General features: G+C 35.8%; 1 protein-coding gene across 1 annotated transcript in view; it reads left to right on the top strand.

Annotated features, from left to right (window-relative positions):
- Positions 1–2,797: 2,797 nt before the first annotated feature.
- The window catches only part of LOC123671389 (hemicentin-1), a 482,600-nt gene continuing 470,224 nt past the window's right edge, over positions 2,798–15,173 (top strand). The window contains exon 1 of the mRNA XM_045605217.1: positions 2,798–3,239. Within this exon, the coding sequence (XP_045461173.1) occupies positions 3,167–3,239 (73 nt within the window). The 5' untranslated portion in view covers positions 2,798–3,166. The remainder of the gene's footprint in view (positions 3,240–15,173) is intronic.

The raw sequence follows: 15,173 nt of genomic DNA, 5'->3' as shown, positions 1-15,173 counted from the left end.
ACACCCTGTGATGATATTTCTCAAATTCAAAAAATGAATGATAATACCATTCTATGGTAAAGGTGATTCAAGTTGAGGCATAGGATATTTACAGTAAAAATAATTCACATCAATATGACTATGGAAATTTATCTTTTTTTTTCTATTTCAGTATCGTAATGAGTTCATTACAGTACTAAAAATAATGCTGTAATGAACTCTTTACATCATTGTTTTCAGTTATATTTTTCGTTTTGTAGTTGTATTTACTGACTATCAAATTTCAAAAAACGTCAATAGTCAATATAATATAATTTGGATATAGCCAAATGATTACCAAAATTATTCGCAAATTCTCTTAATTCTGGAGGCGTTCAATTGATTTCGTCAGATATAATTCATGTATTTAATAAATATAAATTTAATTTTCATAACAGTCACACCAACTGCAAGATTCAGTACAAAAGTCACTAGGATATATAATTCCACAAAACTTGAATGAAATCGAGAAAATATCGTCTTATACTCGTTGCAAAAGGCAATTGCAACAATCATACGCATTCGTGTTGGAATAGGAGCCCATTCTGCAACTTGTTTTAGAATATAAGGTGTTTCCGAACTTGGCTTTCGCCATTTTGCAATAGACTGTAGCTAAGATGTCTAAAAACCAGGTGTATGAACTGATTAGCTTTTGTTTTGCCAATTTTGAGAATATTAGTTGAGCTTCGTTATGTCAACTGTAGGTAGCGTTATCACAAATTAAGATTCTTGGTATTTATTATTTATGAGTTTTGTGCCATTATGTACCTATATATGTATATCTTTCATTATAGTTATGATCTATGGAAGCAATTCTTGTAATTGAAATACCAATAAACTCTCTATCTATTTCCAATATTTGAATTAATTCCAGTAAACGTTTCGTGTTTCGTTTCACGACTTTGCACGATCATACTCGGTTACACGTCGCTTTTGATTGGTCAGTATCGGGTTTTAATTAATGTATCCAATCAAAATCAACGGAAAAAGATCGAAATGACAAGTATGACATTGCGGCGCCGCCACGAACTAAAACTAATATTTTCAATTTGGTCGAATGTCATTGCATTCAAAATTTGAGGAGTGCACACACCATGGTTTTAGACATCTTAACTGTAGCTGTAAGTGGTAGTCGGAATAAATAGATCGTAAATGTCATACAATAAGGTTAGGTATTTTTAAACATTATGCCATCGAAATATAAGTCGATTTGTGTCTGAATCATAAAGTTATTTTCAATTAAACATATCAGCTTACGAGCAAAATTTTTGTCATTCACGGGAGGTTTTAATTTTCTGCTTCAATATGAAGAAATATGTAGTTGACATTCATCGAATGCGCTCAAATAGGTACCTATGGTGAGGCCGTTGGAAGAATGAGCCGAGAGTGGTTTCAACGCTTCAAGAACGGTGAGGTCGAAGACCAGGGCGGTGTCAAAGAGGAGGTTTTCGAAGATGCAAAATTGGAGGCATTACTTGATCAAAACTCGTGTCAAAAGCCACAAGAATTGGCAGGATCATTGGGAATGGCGCAACAAGCCTTTTCAAAACGTCAAAAAGTCATAAAGAAGATTCAGAAACAAGGAATATGGTTGTCGTACGAGTTGAAGCCGAGAAATTTTTGTTCGCTTAATAACAGGTACTTGCAAGGCAAAGACGAAAGGGATTTCTGCTTCGCATTGTGACTGGAGACGAAAAATGGGTTCATTATGATAATCCCAAGCGCAAAAAATCTTGGGGATATCCCGGTCATGATTCCACGTCGACGGCCAAACCGAATATTCACGGTTCCAAGGTCCGGCGTAGTGTATTAGAGTGGTTCAAACCAACCGAAATAATTATAGGCGATCATTGATTTTCCAGCCGATCATTGAAAGACAATCGTCCACAATAGAACAAGAGACAATGCTCGAGCATTGTCATACGACAATGCTCGACCCTATGTTGCGAAAGTGATCAAGACATACTTGGGAACGTTGAAATGGGAGGTCCTACCCCACCCACCGTATTCTCCAGACCTTGCTCCCTCAGACTATCACTTGTTTGGATCAATGGCACACGGCCTGACTGACCAGCACTTCCAGAAGTAAAAAATTGGATCGACCTGTTGATCGCTTCAAAAGATGACCAATTTTTTCAAAGCGGAATTCGTACACTGCCCGAAAGATGGGAAAAAGTAGTGGCCAGCACTGGACAATGCTTTGAATCATAAATGTATAACCAGTTTTTTACAATAAATCTTCGAATTCTGGAAAAAAAACGGCGGAAGCAGAGTTTTACGCTATTCAATTTTTTCGGATATTATAACTAACTATTATAAATATACGACACAATTACAGGAAGAAGTGATTGAGAATGGAAATCTTGATAATATTCAAGAGAAAAAAAAGAAAAAGTTTTTTTTGGCATTTCTTTTCATTTCACGTAGTATAGCCGAAAGTACCAGACATTCGAAAATATTTTAGGTATTTAGGCATTAACGAACATTCATACAAATGCCGAATTTTCAGATTTCAAATAAGACGCGTTCTCCAGAAACGCTAATAGACAGTCGAAGTTGAAACACCCTATAGACGTTTATGTGGTCTCCAAGGGCGCAATTCCTCATACAATTCCTCGATACAATTCCGCTTCATTCCAACAAATAAGCGAAAAATCGCAGCTTCACCCTACGTCCTACAGGTACATTTGATGGTGAACTTCGTAGTAAAACTTTGCGCATGTCGAGAACGCCAACGGGGGCGAAACTCAGAAGCGCCAGTATGAAAGGTGCTGTGATACGGTGCCCACAACTTTCCCGCCCAATCGATAATCAATCAAAACATCTCGCGACTTGAATTAAACGTCGATTTTCTAATAGCCAACACAGTGCGGTTGATTTCACTTCGACTGTCCGCTCCTATCCGGATCGAAGGACCAATCGTCGCAACTGTCCGTTTCGGCCTGTTAACCCCCTTTCGGAGAAGGTCCTACCTCAAGTTTCTGAGAAAATAATCCGCGGATATTCGAGATCTTATAGACTCGGTGACTCCGGAGGACGTTCTTTTTTTCGTGCAGGGAAAACTCAAGACTGTCGTGCGTGATACTGTGATGACTTAGTGTTTTCCAAACTTCCTTTCACCTCTTGGATTTGGTGAAAAATCGGGAACATGTTCATCCTTGCGATTATCTTCCTTTTCCTGGGCTCTTCTCCGTGCAAAACAGCATCGGTCGGAAAAGATGGTAAGCTGTTATAAAGAAAAGATTTATTGTTTTTCTGCTTTTTTCTCCGCGAGTAAACAGATTTCGAGAGCATCATCCGTTATCAGAGGGAGACTTACAGGCTTCTCAGCCTCGGATCTGTGTTGGCCGATTTACCCTGAAAATAAAATAAAACAAACATCGAAAAAATTGCATATTGCTCAGTCTTAAACATCGTACACGGAGAGTCCTAGGTGATGTTAGAATTCTATGAAATTTTGTTATTGTTTGTTTAGCAGAAATATGAATACAAATCGACTGAAAAAAATAACTCGTGCAAATGGACTGGTGATTTAATCTGAATTCAATTTGTTTGTATGTTTTTGTTTCAAATACACAAGTTTGAGTGCTAATAATAAAACATTATTTGATAAGATTTGAAGATTATTTATTTCCAATAATTTAAATGTTCAATATTTTCTTCGGTGATGGCACTGAAACGCTTTGTTTTATTTTACAATAGATCTCGAAGCATTTCGAGGTGAATCTGACTTGATGCGTAAATACAAAATAAGCAATGTAAAACACAACTAATCAGTCATCCACTGATTTTCCATGAAATTCTATTTTGAAAACTGGAGATTTAATTAGAATATATCATTACCAACAATTTTCAAAGAAAAAACTCAATATTCATTTTGAAACAATATAATACAATAAAATATATTCACTGCTATGTTTACTGAAAATTTCAATTGAATACATAAAAAAAGGGTCTTTGAGTTGATATTTTGTTTAAATGATAATAGAATATAGGTATATAGGGCATACAGGACGTACATTCTAAAAGAAGCCCAACCTAACATCGGATGAATTTCATCAAGAATAACTGAATTTCTATGTCTATAACACTTATCATCGATTATCCTATTTTTGGAAACCCAAGAATGTATTTGATGCAGATACCCTAAAAATTTAATGAACAGTGTCAAATTGATGAAGTTCCGGACGAAATTTTTGCCAAAAAAATCTTCAATTCGTGTTCAGTGACACAAAAAAAAATGGAAAAGAAGGACTGCTGAAAACTGTTTGAATCTTGTTCCTTTTCGTCATTGGAAGAAACAAATATTTACCTTTTTTCAATATTTTTCTTTGCAAAATCTTTGTATATCTCTCCACCGAAAAATCGACGTGAAAGAGAAAAAGTGCGAAAAAAGTTAAAAAACAAATTTTGGTCAGTATTTCTGGCCACAAATTTCGGATTCAGGATGTGAAATTGAAACTGAACTATAGCTAAACCTTCTTCTGAGAATCATAATATGTCTTAGCTTGGAACTTGAATAGTTTTGATTCATTTTTTATGAATTTACTACACATCTATTGGGACCACTTAGAAGTGTCTCCTTCTAAGATGAGATATTTATTTCAATATTCTACTGAAAGAACAGCGATCTATAATTTCCTACCTGAATTTTCATTACAACACATAAATGAAAAATTCATAACGATGTTGAACAATAATATTTATGAAAAAAATTGACTTCAGAGGAGGAACGAATTTTTTTCTTACCCCTCTTACTTAGTTATAAGTGTTTTACTATATGACTCGACTAATATTGATCCGATATCAGATATATTTTTCTTTTTTATTCATTCTTTGCATGATAATATCATTAAAATGGAAGGTGCAAGGCAATATTTCAAATATGTTTTATTCTATGAACTACATTAAGGTTTTCAGGATGTTATTGAAACTTAAGCGGATAATTTCCAGACAATCAAAGTTAAGAAAGATCTTTTGTATATATTTGTTGTTTGAATTATAATACTGCCTTTTAAAAATATGACAAAATTGGTTCTTTGTTGATATCTCTTTTATGAAATAATTTGAAATTATAACATTGCGGTATACCACAGAAGTAAACTCCTACAATATTTTGCAATAAAATCATCGGATCATTCTTCCTGTTGAAGTTACAGCTGTTGAAGACATAAAGCCTATATTTAATGGATTCGGTCCTTACTTGGCGGAAATTCATTATAAATAAAATAAAACGAAGTAATTTTCACTATGTTATTTAATTGTTAGCAACAATTGTTTCGCCACACTGTGGCTTCATCAGGCTACATTTCTGAAATGTAGCCTGATGAAGCCACAGTGTGGCGAAACAATTGTTGCTAACAATTAAATAACATAGTGGAAATTACTTCGTTTTATTTTATTCATAAAGCCTATGTTGTTCAGAATGATCTGAAATGCATTTTGCGAGTAAAAATTTTAGAGTAGGAAAACAAAAAGTTTTGTCATCCCATAAGTGACCACAATCCGCTGAAACTATTTGAATTGTTGATTTCTTGCTAGCGAATTATCCAAGTAGTGATTATATTGTTGAGTAGATCAAAGATAATTACTCTGCGTCGTTTGTTTTCTGTTGACACGTCAACTTTACCCCTATTTTGAATCACATAATTCACGTTCCACTGTGGTAAGCGCGTAATAAAATGAAATTGCATGTTGGGGCGACGCTCATTTCAAATTAAAAAGTTTCCAGTCTTTCAGGTTGCGCAAGGAATTGAAGGTAATGAAATCCACCCAATTTGTATGTTATTTAAATAGCGAACCGGAATACTTCAGATGAAAGAGTTTTGCTTACGCGAAGCCTAGAATTGAGTTTCACAGGGTTTTGTCACCTCATTCAAAATAACAAGAAGGGTCAGATTGCCATAGTTAGATTTTTTTACTCGACAGAAAATCTCTTTGAGCTCTCATTTCCCTGTATAAGTTCACCATTGTGGTGAACTTATACACAATGTCTGTAATTTTTCAATTTGGGTCCTAAACTATAAGGAGTAGTGAAAAAATATTCATCATTTTTGCAAGAAAAACAAGGCTTCAATTACCATAGTTAGAATGATTCGATTAAGGTGAAATATGCGCCGTTTTGTTCGATAACTTGTTGCCATTTTGTAGGTAATATCATTATGCCTCTCTCATGGAAGTCTCGTTCCTATTGGAAAAGTTTAAACAGTCGATTTTCACAAGCCTCTGTTGAAGTGAAAGCAAAATTGTTCACCATATACAGGAACATATGGCAATCACTTGGTCCCAGGTCCTGGCTATAAGGTAGTTGCATAAGAACCACCCAACCAAACTCCTGGAGCTTCTGGCGAGTCACTATCGATTTATGTAATCTGGCTTTGTCCTGATGGAACACAATTCCTTTCTTATTAGTCAAAACTTGCCGCTTCTTGACGATTTATTCCTTCAAATAGTCCAATTATTGACAGTACAGTTCCTGGTTAACAGTTATGCCGTAGAGGAAGAGCTCATATTAGGTGATTCCTTGCCAATCCCACCTAACATACAGCTAAACCTTGCTGGCCGTCAATCCTAGCCGTTTCCGTCAGGTCACCACGTTTTGACCACGACCGTTTTCACTTGACGTTGTCGTAACTGCTACACTTCTCATCACCAGTCACTAACCATTTTAAAACAGGGTCGATTTTGTTGCGATTCAGCAGCGATTCACAGATAGAAATTGGGTCCACGAGGTATTTTCGAGTTAGCTCGTATGGTACTCATACATCAAGCTTCTTCTTGAGACCAGCCTTGTACAAATGGTTCTAAACGGTTTTTTATGCAATCTTTAGCTTTTGGGTGATCGAAATGACACTTACAAAGTCCATGATCTCATCGACATTTTCCACAATTGTCCTTCCTGTACGAGGTGCATCTTTGATATCGAAAATACCGGGATGGTATCGACGAAACCAAAATTGCACATGATTGACTGTCACAGTAACAGGATCATACACAATATTTTCAACCACCTGGCTTGCATTTTCGACTTCATCGAAGAAAAACTGTGGAATATAGCTTATTTTCAGTTTGCAAGTGTTTATATTTTACACACGCTAAACTGAATCAACTAATCACAAAACGGTCAGAAAAGTTTCTTTTGTATGAAATTTCATATTTCTAACGCCATCTAGTGGATCCCGATCAGATTCCTCAAAAAATTAATTGTAATCTTTATTTTTGGTGTGAAACAAAAAACCTTCATTTTTCAAGATGATCTCGTCATTTTGTTACAAATTTGATTTCAAGTCCTGAAAGAATTTACAGTTTGATCATGCATACTTCTTATCGATATTTAATATTTTATGCAGCGTGTTTCCCCACTCAGTAGATGCTGAGGATTCTAGAATGAATAAAAGTTGAATAGGAAAATATAAAATTCGAAATCTCAAGATAATAACATTGGAAAAAATCATAAAAGAAATGAAAACAAAACCTTATCTTCAAAAAATTAAATTAAGATATGAATTCTATCGTTTGCTGCTCTTCTGAAGAAAGAGTACTATCGAAAGTGAATAACAAATTCATTAGAATAAATTATGTATTTTTTTAGGGCAAAAACGACATTCCTCTGAAACGTGTAAAAAATATAGATTTCTAAGTATAAAGGGAAGAACTCAATAATCTGAATACTGTCTTAGAAATATTTAAATTGCATGAAACGTTTTGAAGGTTTGTATGAGATGAACAAACCCACAAAATTCAAATAAAATCGGACTGCCGATTCCCAAGTTATAGGTATTAGTAATTTAGACCAATTTTTATGAATCACCATGTATCTCCGAAACTAACAGTTTCAGGTCAATCTACTTTTCTGAAAGACCTGGATGACCTGCATTCACTGCTAGGCTATGGCTAACCACTCATGTTACACTTCATATACTGCTTTATCTTTCCTGTCAACTAAATGTATCGTTAGATGGGCCAATTTCGAGGAAGCGAGTTCAAAATTCTGAAGTGGCTATTATTCGGCAAACATTATTCAGGAAGTAATCAGTCTGATGCCGCAGGAAAACAAATTAGAGCCTCAACTCCATCAATAATGCCGAAAATTGGAGCATTTCGGGGTAATATTTTACATAATGATATTTTGATATTGTTCCATGAAGCGCATAATTTTATGCCTCCTCTATGCTGATGAATAGTAAATCTGATATATAAAAAGCGTATATAAGCATGGTTAATATTTATAGAATTATTGATTAGATATTAAATCCTTCCCGGAGCTTATTAGCTGAAAATAGGTTTGTAGCTGGAGGTGACTGAATACATGGAGAATTTGAGGGAGGTATTGACCTATTTCATTCATCCATGTATGTTCTACATCGCTGAAAATTTCTGGGCATACACTAAATGGTCACTCTTCTGAAAACTTCGCTTGTCGGTGCTTTTGAATGAGACTTTTTTCTTCACGTGGCAAAAATATATAAACAACATACAACACCAAGTCTTTTTCGTTTCTGTTTCTCAAGGAGTATGTGCTCAAAATGTGCATGCTTTGATGCCTTTTTATGACGCTGGAGTCACGCATGAAAACAAACCGAATTTGTCCCCATAAAATGAAGTTCTACCAACTTGATTTTTATGTGTTAACATGACATAACTCAAATCACGAAGTAAAGTATCTGTAACGATTATAATAAGTACTATTTGTCATGTTACAATGGTTTTTTGCATATAATGGATTATTTCTGAGTGCCAGTAAACTTGAATTAATATTACAGGACAGAAATATTGTTGAAATTGAATATTAATTATGATAATGTGGTATACAATTTGTATACCATTTGGCATTTATATTTTGAACATGATTTCCGGAATATCCATTGTGTCTATGGATTCGATCAGTCCATTTTTCGAAACAAGCATTGTCATGCTTGAAAAAACTTTATCATGTATTTCGGCCGTTTGTCTCTCAAGCTCAAACGCATCAATTGTGTTCGATAACGATCGCTCGAGATTGTTTAAGTCTGTTTTAACAACTTATTATACACTACGCCGAGCTGGTCCCACCAAATACTAAGCAAGACCTTGGAACCGTGAATATTCGAAGCATGGCCGGGATATTTCCATGATTTTCTGCGCTTGGGACTCATTTTTCGTCTCCAGGCACAATGCGATGCAGAAATCCCTTCCGTCTTTGCCTTGCGAGCTGCTGTTCAACATCTCTCGCCTCATACGGCACCCAATTTCCTTGTTTCCGAATCATTGCCATGACTTTCAAGCTTTTTAAATGTACTTGTTGCGTCACTCCCAATGATCCTGCCAATTATTGTTGCGTTTGACACGAGTCTTGATCAAGTAGTAAATACTGAGAAATATGTAAGAATAATTCATGGACGACATTATTCAGTTGATCAAAACACTTATTCTTCGTATTGCAGACAAATTTGAAAGTATTACGTAATGCCAAACACAAGTCAGTAGTTGGTAATGGTATTCGTATATAACGTAACGAGAATTCACTTTGAAATTTGTCTACAATGAAATTAATACTGACGTCAATGAATTCCTTAACGGTAACTTCCTCCCAGTATTCACAAATGAGAACTGATTCTGATGAAATAACACAAATGCATAAAATATATCTGACAATGATACAGTGCTGCCACTTCACTATTCCTATTGGAAAACTCTTTTGAACAGACAGAATTATGAACTACCAATGAAAATAGTTGAAATTCTCTCTGGAAAACCCAATTTATCCTGAAGAAACAGAATTACAAATCGATGGAATTCATTGAAACATCCCGGATCACACTGGCATGAACAGGATATTCCAAATATTTGTTAGACAAGTTGAACTGAAACTGTATCACCGGTAATTCAGACCATAGTCTATTGAATAGGATAATTACATTTGTAATGGACACAGTGAATCTATTAGGCATGGAAGCAATGAATGTGATTGGCTTTCTACATGAAATCACCAGTTCATCACGAATAAGTACCTACAAGTTTTCTTTTGAGCTAAAATCAACTTTGAGATTAGCGAATTTTTATTTTTCTACTATCTCCGGCGAAACCATCGACATGATGTTAATTTTTTTATCTACATGATCATATTATCTTTCCGAAACCTATAAAGCATTCGAAATATCATAACACATAGGGTTTCAATGATTGCTAGGTAAAATAAAACTAGTCAAACAAAATATCTTGAATTTGGTTATTCTCTTTCAATATCATGAAATTATCATATTATCTAAAACAAGTATTTCTGGAAATTCGTCTTGGAGCCAATTACCACCTCGATTGAACTCACCATATCATCACTAGTCCTTGATGGAGTGTCATCGCCAAAATTTGAATTGAATTCATCGATGCACTGTTGCTGAGTTAATCCACGTCGAAAGTTGTATAATATAATCGCACGAAAATGTTAGCGATTTGATTTCATTTTTTAATCGAGATGAATCTTTTATGTTACAGCGAACACAAACAGCGCTCGAATGTCGAAACGTTCTGAGCACGCCTAACCTCAAAAATTTCAAAACTTTACGATGAAGCTGTCAGTTGCCAAATTACAGCACTAGGGTTGTTCAATCCCGAAATATAAAACGCAACCCTCGTAGTTGGGATAATAAACTACAAAACTGCGATATCTTTCATGCAAGTGTAAAAATTTACCGGATATTGAAATCAAGAAGGAATGTAGGAACTTGAAATGTGACATCATTTAGGAAATTGAATATGGGAAACAGAAAGACGAGTATTCTAATGAGATAAAAAAGAATAATTATAGAAGGAATAAAAATCAAAAGATATGACGAATATATATGAATAAAACGGTTTAGATTTTATTGACGAAATCGTCAATAAAATCTAAACCGTTTTATTCATTTTTTTATCGAATTATGATCAGACGGGCGTATAATCGATGATTGTGCTGAACTGTTTTATGTTTGGTCCATACTTCGCTTTCTCGGCCAATAATCTGGTTGCTAAGGATAATAATTGCAATTTCGAGAACATATATGTACTATTGGATCAACATACTTTAATCCCAATATGCCTGGTGAGAATGCTAAGCTTATTACAAGCTCAGCTAATGAACGCAGGGACGGTTTGAATGAGATCCTAATATCAATACTTGAATATTCGATAGATTTAGTGAGAGTATAGACAATACCGATTATCCGTGAGAAGTAGTTCACGAAACATCACGAGAGCGCAGCTTGAGTGGTGTTTCGCGAAATACGTGGAGTGAGGAGGTTCCCATGATCGAAATATATTGTCTATGTTCAAGTTGGTATTCGTTGAGATTATATGACGAATAATATTTTAATTTATTTTTGAGTGATATTAAGAGAGAGCACTACCACGTGACATTCTCTTGATTGATCAATAATTTGCCATAGGAGGAGAGACACCTATGCGTTTTTAGCATGGTGGTCTTTATTGCCTCTGGCTAGTTGCGTAACACCATAAAGCAACTGGCCAGAGGCAATAAAGTGACTCTATTATGGGTACCAGGGCACTGTGGGGTTGAAGGAAATGAAAAGGTCGATGAACTTAAAAAAAGTTCATCAAGGTTAACACCTGCTGGACCTGAGCCTTTCTGTGGGCTAGGAAAAGACCAATATAAAACTGCGGTCCAACTATGGGAGTTGAATAACAAGATAATCCACTGGACTTACACCCCTCGAATTGCTCAGGCAAAGAAATTCGTGACGATTTCACGTCACGAGCCAAGAAGCTCTTGAAGCCGAGCTTCGGGTGATGGTGGGACTGCTGACGGACACTGTCGGTACAAACATCATTTGTACCGTATGGGAAAGTCAGCAGATGAGATTTGCAGGCTCTGTGGATCGGAAGCAGACACAGCTGAACACATGGTATGCAAGTGTCCAGAACTGGCTGGCTTAAGAACCATTCATATGGGTAAGCCGGTTCTGTATACCAGAGAGGTAACGGTCAAGGCGCCTAAGGAGGTTGTCAATTTTATTAACGTCATTGACGACCTCCTTGGGTTTCCATGAATGAGTAGGGTGGAGAACAAAAGATCTACATGGACGCAGTTCCCGGAAGGCTTACCGAACCGCAACGACCTCAGTTCAAATAATAGTAATAATAATGGTGGACAAGAACCGAAGAGGTCACCACACAGCAACAGAAACTGCAGAGGCTGGCCTGCATTAGTGTTATGGGAGCTATATACACAACTTCCACAGCAGCACTTGTTTATACTTGATTTGCCCCCTTACACCTACATGTGAGGAAGTTTGGCTTGCTGGAAGCAATAAGAATATCCCACAATGAAAATCTCCATCCGGGAAACTGACTACTGACATGGGAGTGCCGTATTATCATAAAGCAACTAGCCAGAGGGAATAAAGTAACTCTTCTATGGGTACCGGGGCATTGCGGTCTTGGAGGAAACAAAAATACCGATGAACTTGCAAAAAGGGTATCAAGGTTAACACCTGTTGTTCCTGAGCCCTGCTCTGGACTTGAAAAAGACCAATATAAGGCAGCGAACCAACAATGAAAGAGGAACAATAAAAAACCCTCTAGAGAAACACTCCAGGTCTTGATCAGGCTAAGAAACTTGTGTTGCTCTCACAGACCTATACCAGGAAGCTTTTGGAGCTACCATGAGCTGAATTTCGGGTGATGGTGGGACTGCTGACAGGACACAGTTGGTGCAAATACCTTTTGTACCGCATGGTACAGCAGATGAAATCTGCAAGCTCCGTGAAACGTAAAAACAGCTAAAAATATAGTGTGCAAATGTTTGGGACTGACTGTCCTAACAATCACTCATAAGGGATTACCGACTGTAATTGAATTTCATAGTTTCTATAAAAAACCATACCTACATTCTTTGAATATTGATAATGTCATATTAAGAGTATAATCTCAAGTTGAACTTCTTGGTACTATAATTGACAAATACCGTTATTAGTGAACTGTGATATACAATTTATGCAGGAATTGAAAACATGTCAATTCACTGTTCAGAATATTGAAAATTTTATAAATTTGAATGCTGCAATATTATGTTTTTCATTGAGATATAATGTCATTGTATGAATTTATTTTTGTGAGACCTCCATACTCCATAGTCCACGATTAAGCGTTAGTACTCACACATTTACAATACCGGATTATATGATTCGATGTGACTGATAACGAACGATATATATTCAGTTTGAAAAATATGAAACAAAATTTTCCACAAGTCAATAATAAGCGATATATTTTTTTTACATGTTAGTTTAGTTTTAGTTACATGTTAGTTTTCTGTGTTTTTTGGTTCTTATTCTTTGATGGATATTGTACCTTTCACCACCTCACCTTTGATCGTTTAAAAAATCATCATTATTATAATATATTGTTGAAGTGTAGAAAATCGCATTTCAGTACCGAAGAAAGAAGTTCCTTTGGAATATCTAATTAGTATAACCTCCAAAAGAGGAAAAACAAACCTCAGGATGCGGTAATATTTCAAGATAAGGCCCTTCTAATATTTCGCGGCAAATTTGATTGAAGCAATACATCTTGGTAAATTGGAAAAATTATGGGCGCAACACTGGTCTTTTGCATAATTTGAATCCTTCGAGATTGCTCCATTTCAGCAGAAGCACTTTCGAATGCCTCTGTTTTATCTAAATAGCCTTCCTCGACATGTTTTATGCATACTGCAGCACTTTTCAAGACCTCTCAAAGATCCCGAATGTGCTCGCCTACCCTGGAAATTCTCTTAATCCATACTTTCAGGAGTTTTTCATCCTTGGAAATTGAAACACTGAGATATATCCCACGCTGGCAGGAGAATAATTAGTTTTGTTTCACTTCCACCTCCAAATCCTGCTACGTCTTTTTTTCCTTGGTTTATATTTTTACGTTTCGCAGAAAAAACATTCCGCGCACCTTTATTTATATTATCTTTTGAAGGAAGAATTTAAGTTTTTTTTCTGTGGTAGGTATTAGATATATTCGGAAAATAATACTTCAATTATGCAACTTCATTATATTTCTCGCTGAATGAATTATCCTTCGGACGTTACTGGAATCTCGAAAGAAAGAACATTGAAGGAAACTACTTTTTTCATTTAAATCGTAACTTATTCATTTCTCTTGCAACCCTAATTTCGTAAGATAAAAATTTGAGACAAAATGGCGAATGCGCCAATGTTTGAATGTCGAACATATGTTCTTTTCTTATGTTTTTTATAGTAATTTCAGATTGCATGGAATAAATGAATCCGAGGTTATTGAAAGTTTTATATGCTTAAAACTTATCGATTTCCAGATATTTCATTTTTTTCAAACGAAGAGTCTTGGCCTTTAAGTTCCAAGAAAAAACATATGTTTAACTATTCAAACTTTTTTGGTATACCCTGTGTATTTTCAAATAATTTGAGAATATATCTTTAATAGAGCCTAATGAAATTCCAAAATTTCAGTGGTTGACCGTATAGAGCATCGCGTCAATGGAGATCGGGTGTCCGTGGTGAATTTCTTCTGGCGGGTGATATTTTTCGAGGTATATAACTTTAAGTTGGCATTACTGTTCAAGATGGCGACCGATTTAACAGTTGTCAAGTGATTTAGTCTCAGTTTGGTTTGGCAATTCATCGTGAATAGACTCACGCCTGAACAACGCTTGCAAATAGTGCAATTTTATTTCGAAAATAATGGTTCTGTGCGGGATAAGTATCGCGCACTACGTCCATTTTATTTTGTTTAGCGATGAAGCGCACTTCTGGTTGAATGGCTACGTTAACAAACAAAACTGCCGCATTTGAAGTGAAGCTAATTCTCAAGTGTATGTCGAAACACTGTTACATCCAGAAAAACTGATTGTTTGGTGCGCTTTATTGGCTGGTGGAATCATTGGTCCGTACTTCTTCAAAAACAATGATGGCCAGAACGTTACAGTCAATGGTGATCGGTATAGAGCCATGATTACTAACTTTTTCATTCCTGAATTGAACAACCATGATGTCCAGGAGCTGTGTTTCCAACAAGACGGCGCAACATATCACACAGCTCGTGCCACAATCGATTTATTGAAAGACACGTTTGGTGACCGCCTAATTTCACGTTTTGGACCTGCGAATTGGCCTCCAAGTTCTTGTGATTTAACACCACTAGACTACTTTCTGTTG

This window comes from Harmonia axyridis, chromosome 1, assembly GCF_914767665.1.
Source record: "Harmonia axyridis chromosome 1, icHarAxyr1.1, whole genome shotgun sequence".
In the NCBI taxonomy this organism is placed as follows: Eukaryota; Metazoa; Arthropoda; class Insecta; order Coleoptera; family Coccinellidae; genus Harmonia; species Harmonia axyridis.
This window is presented reverse-complemented; position numbering and strand designations above follow the sequence as displayed.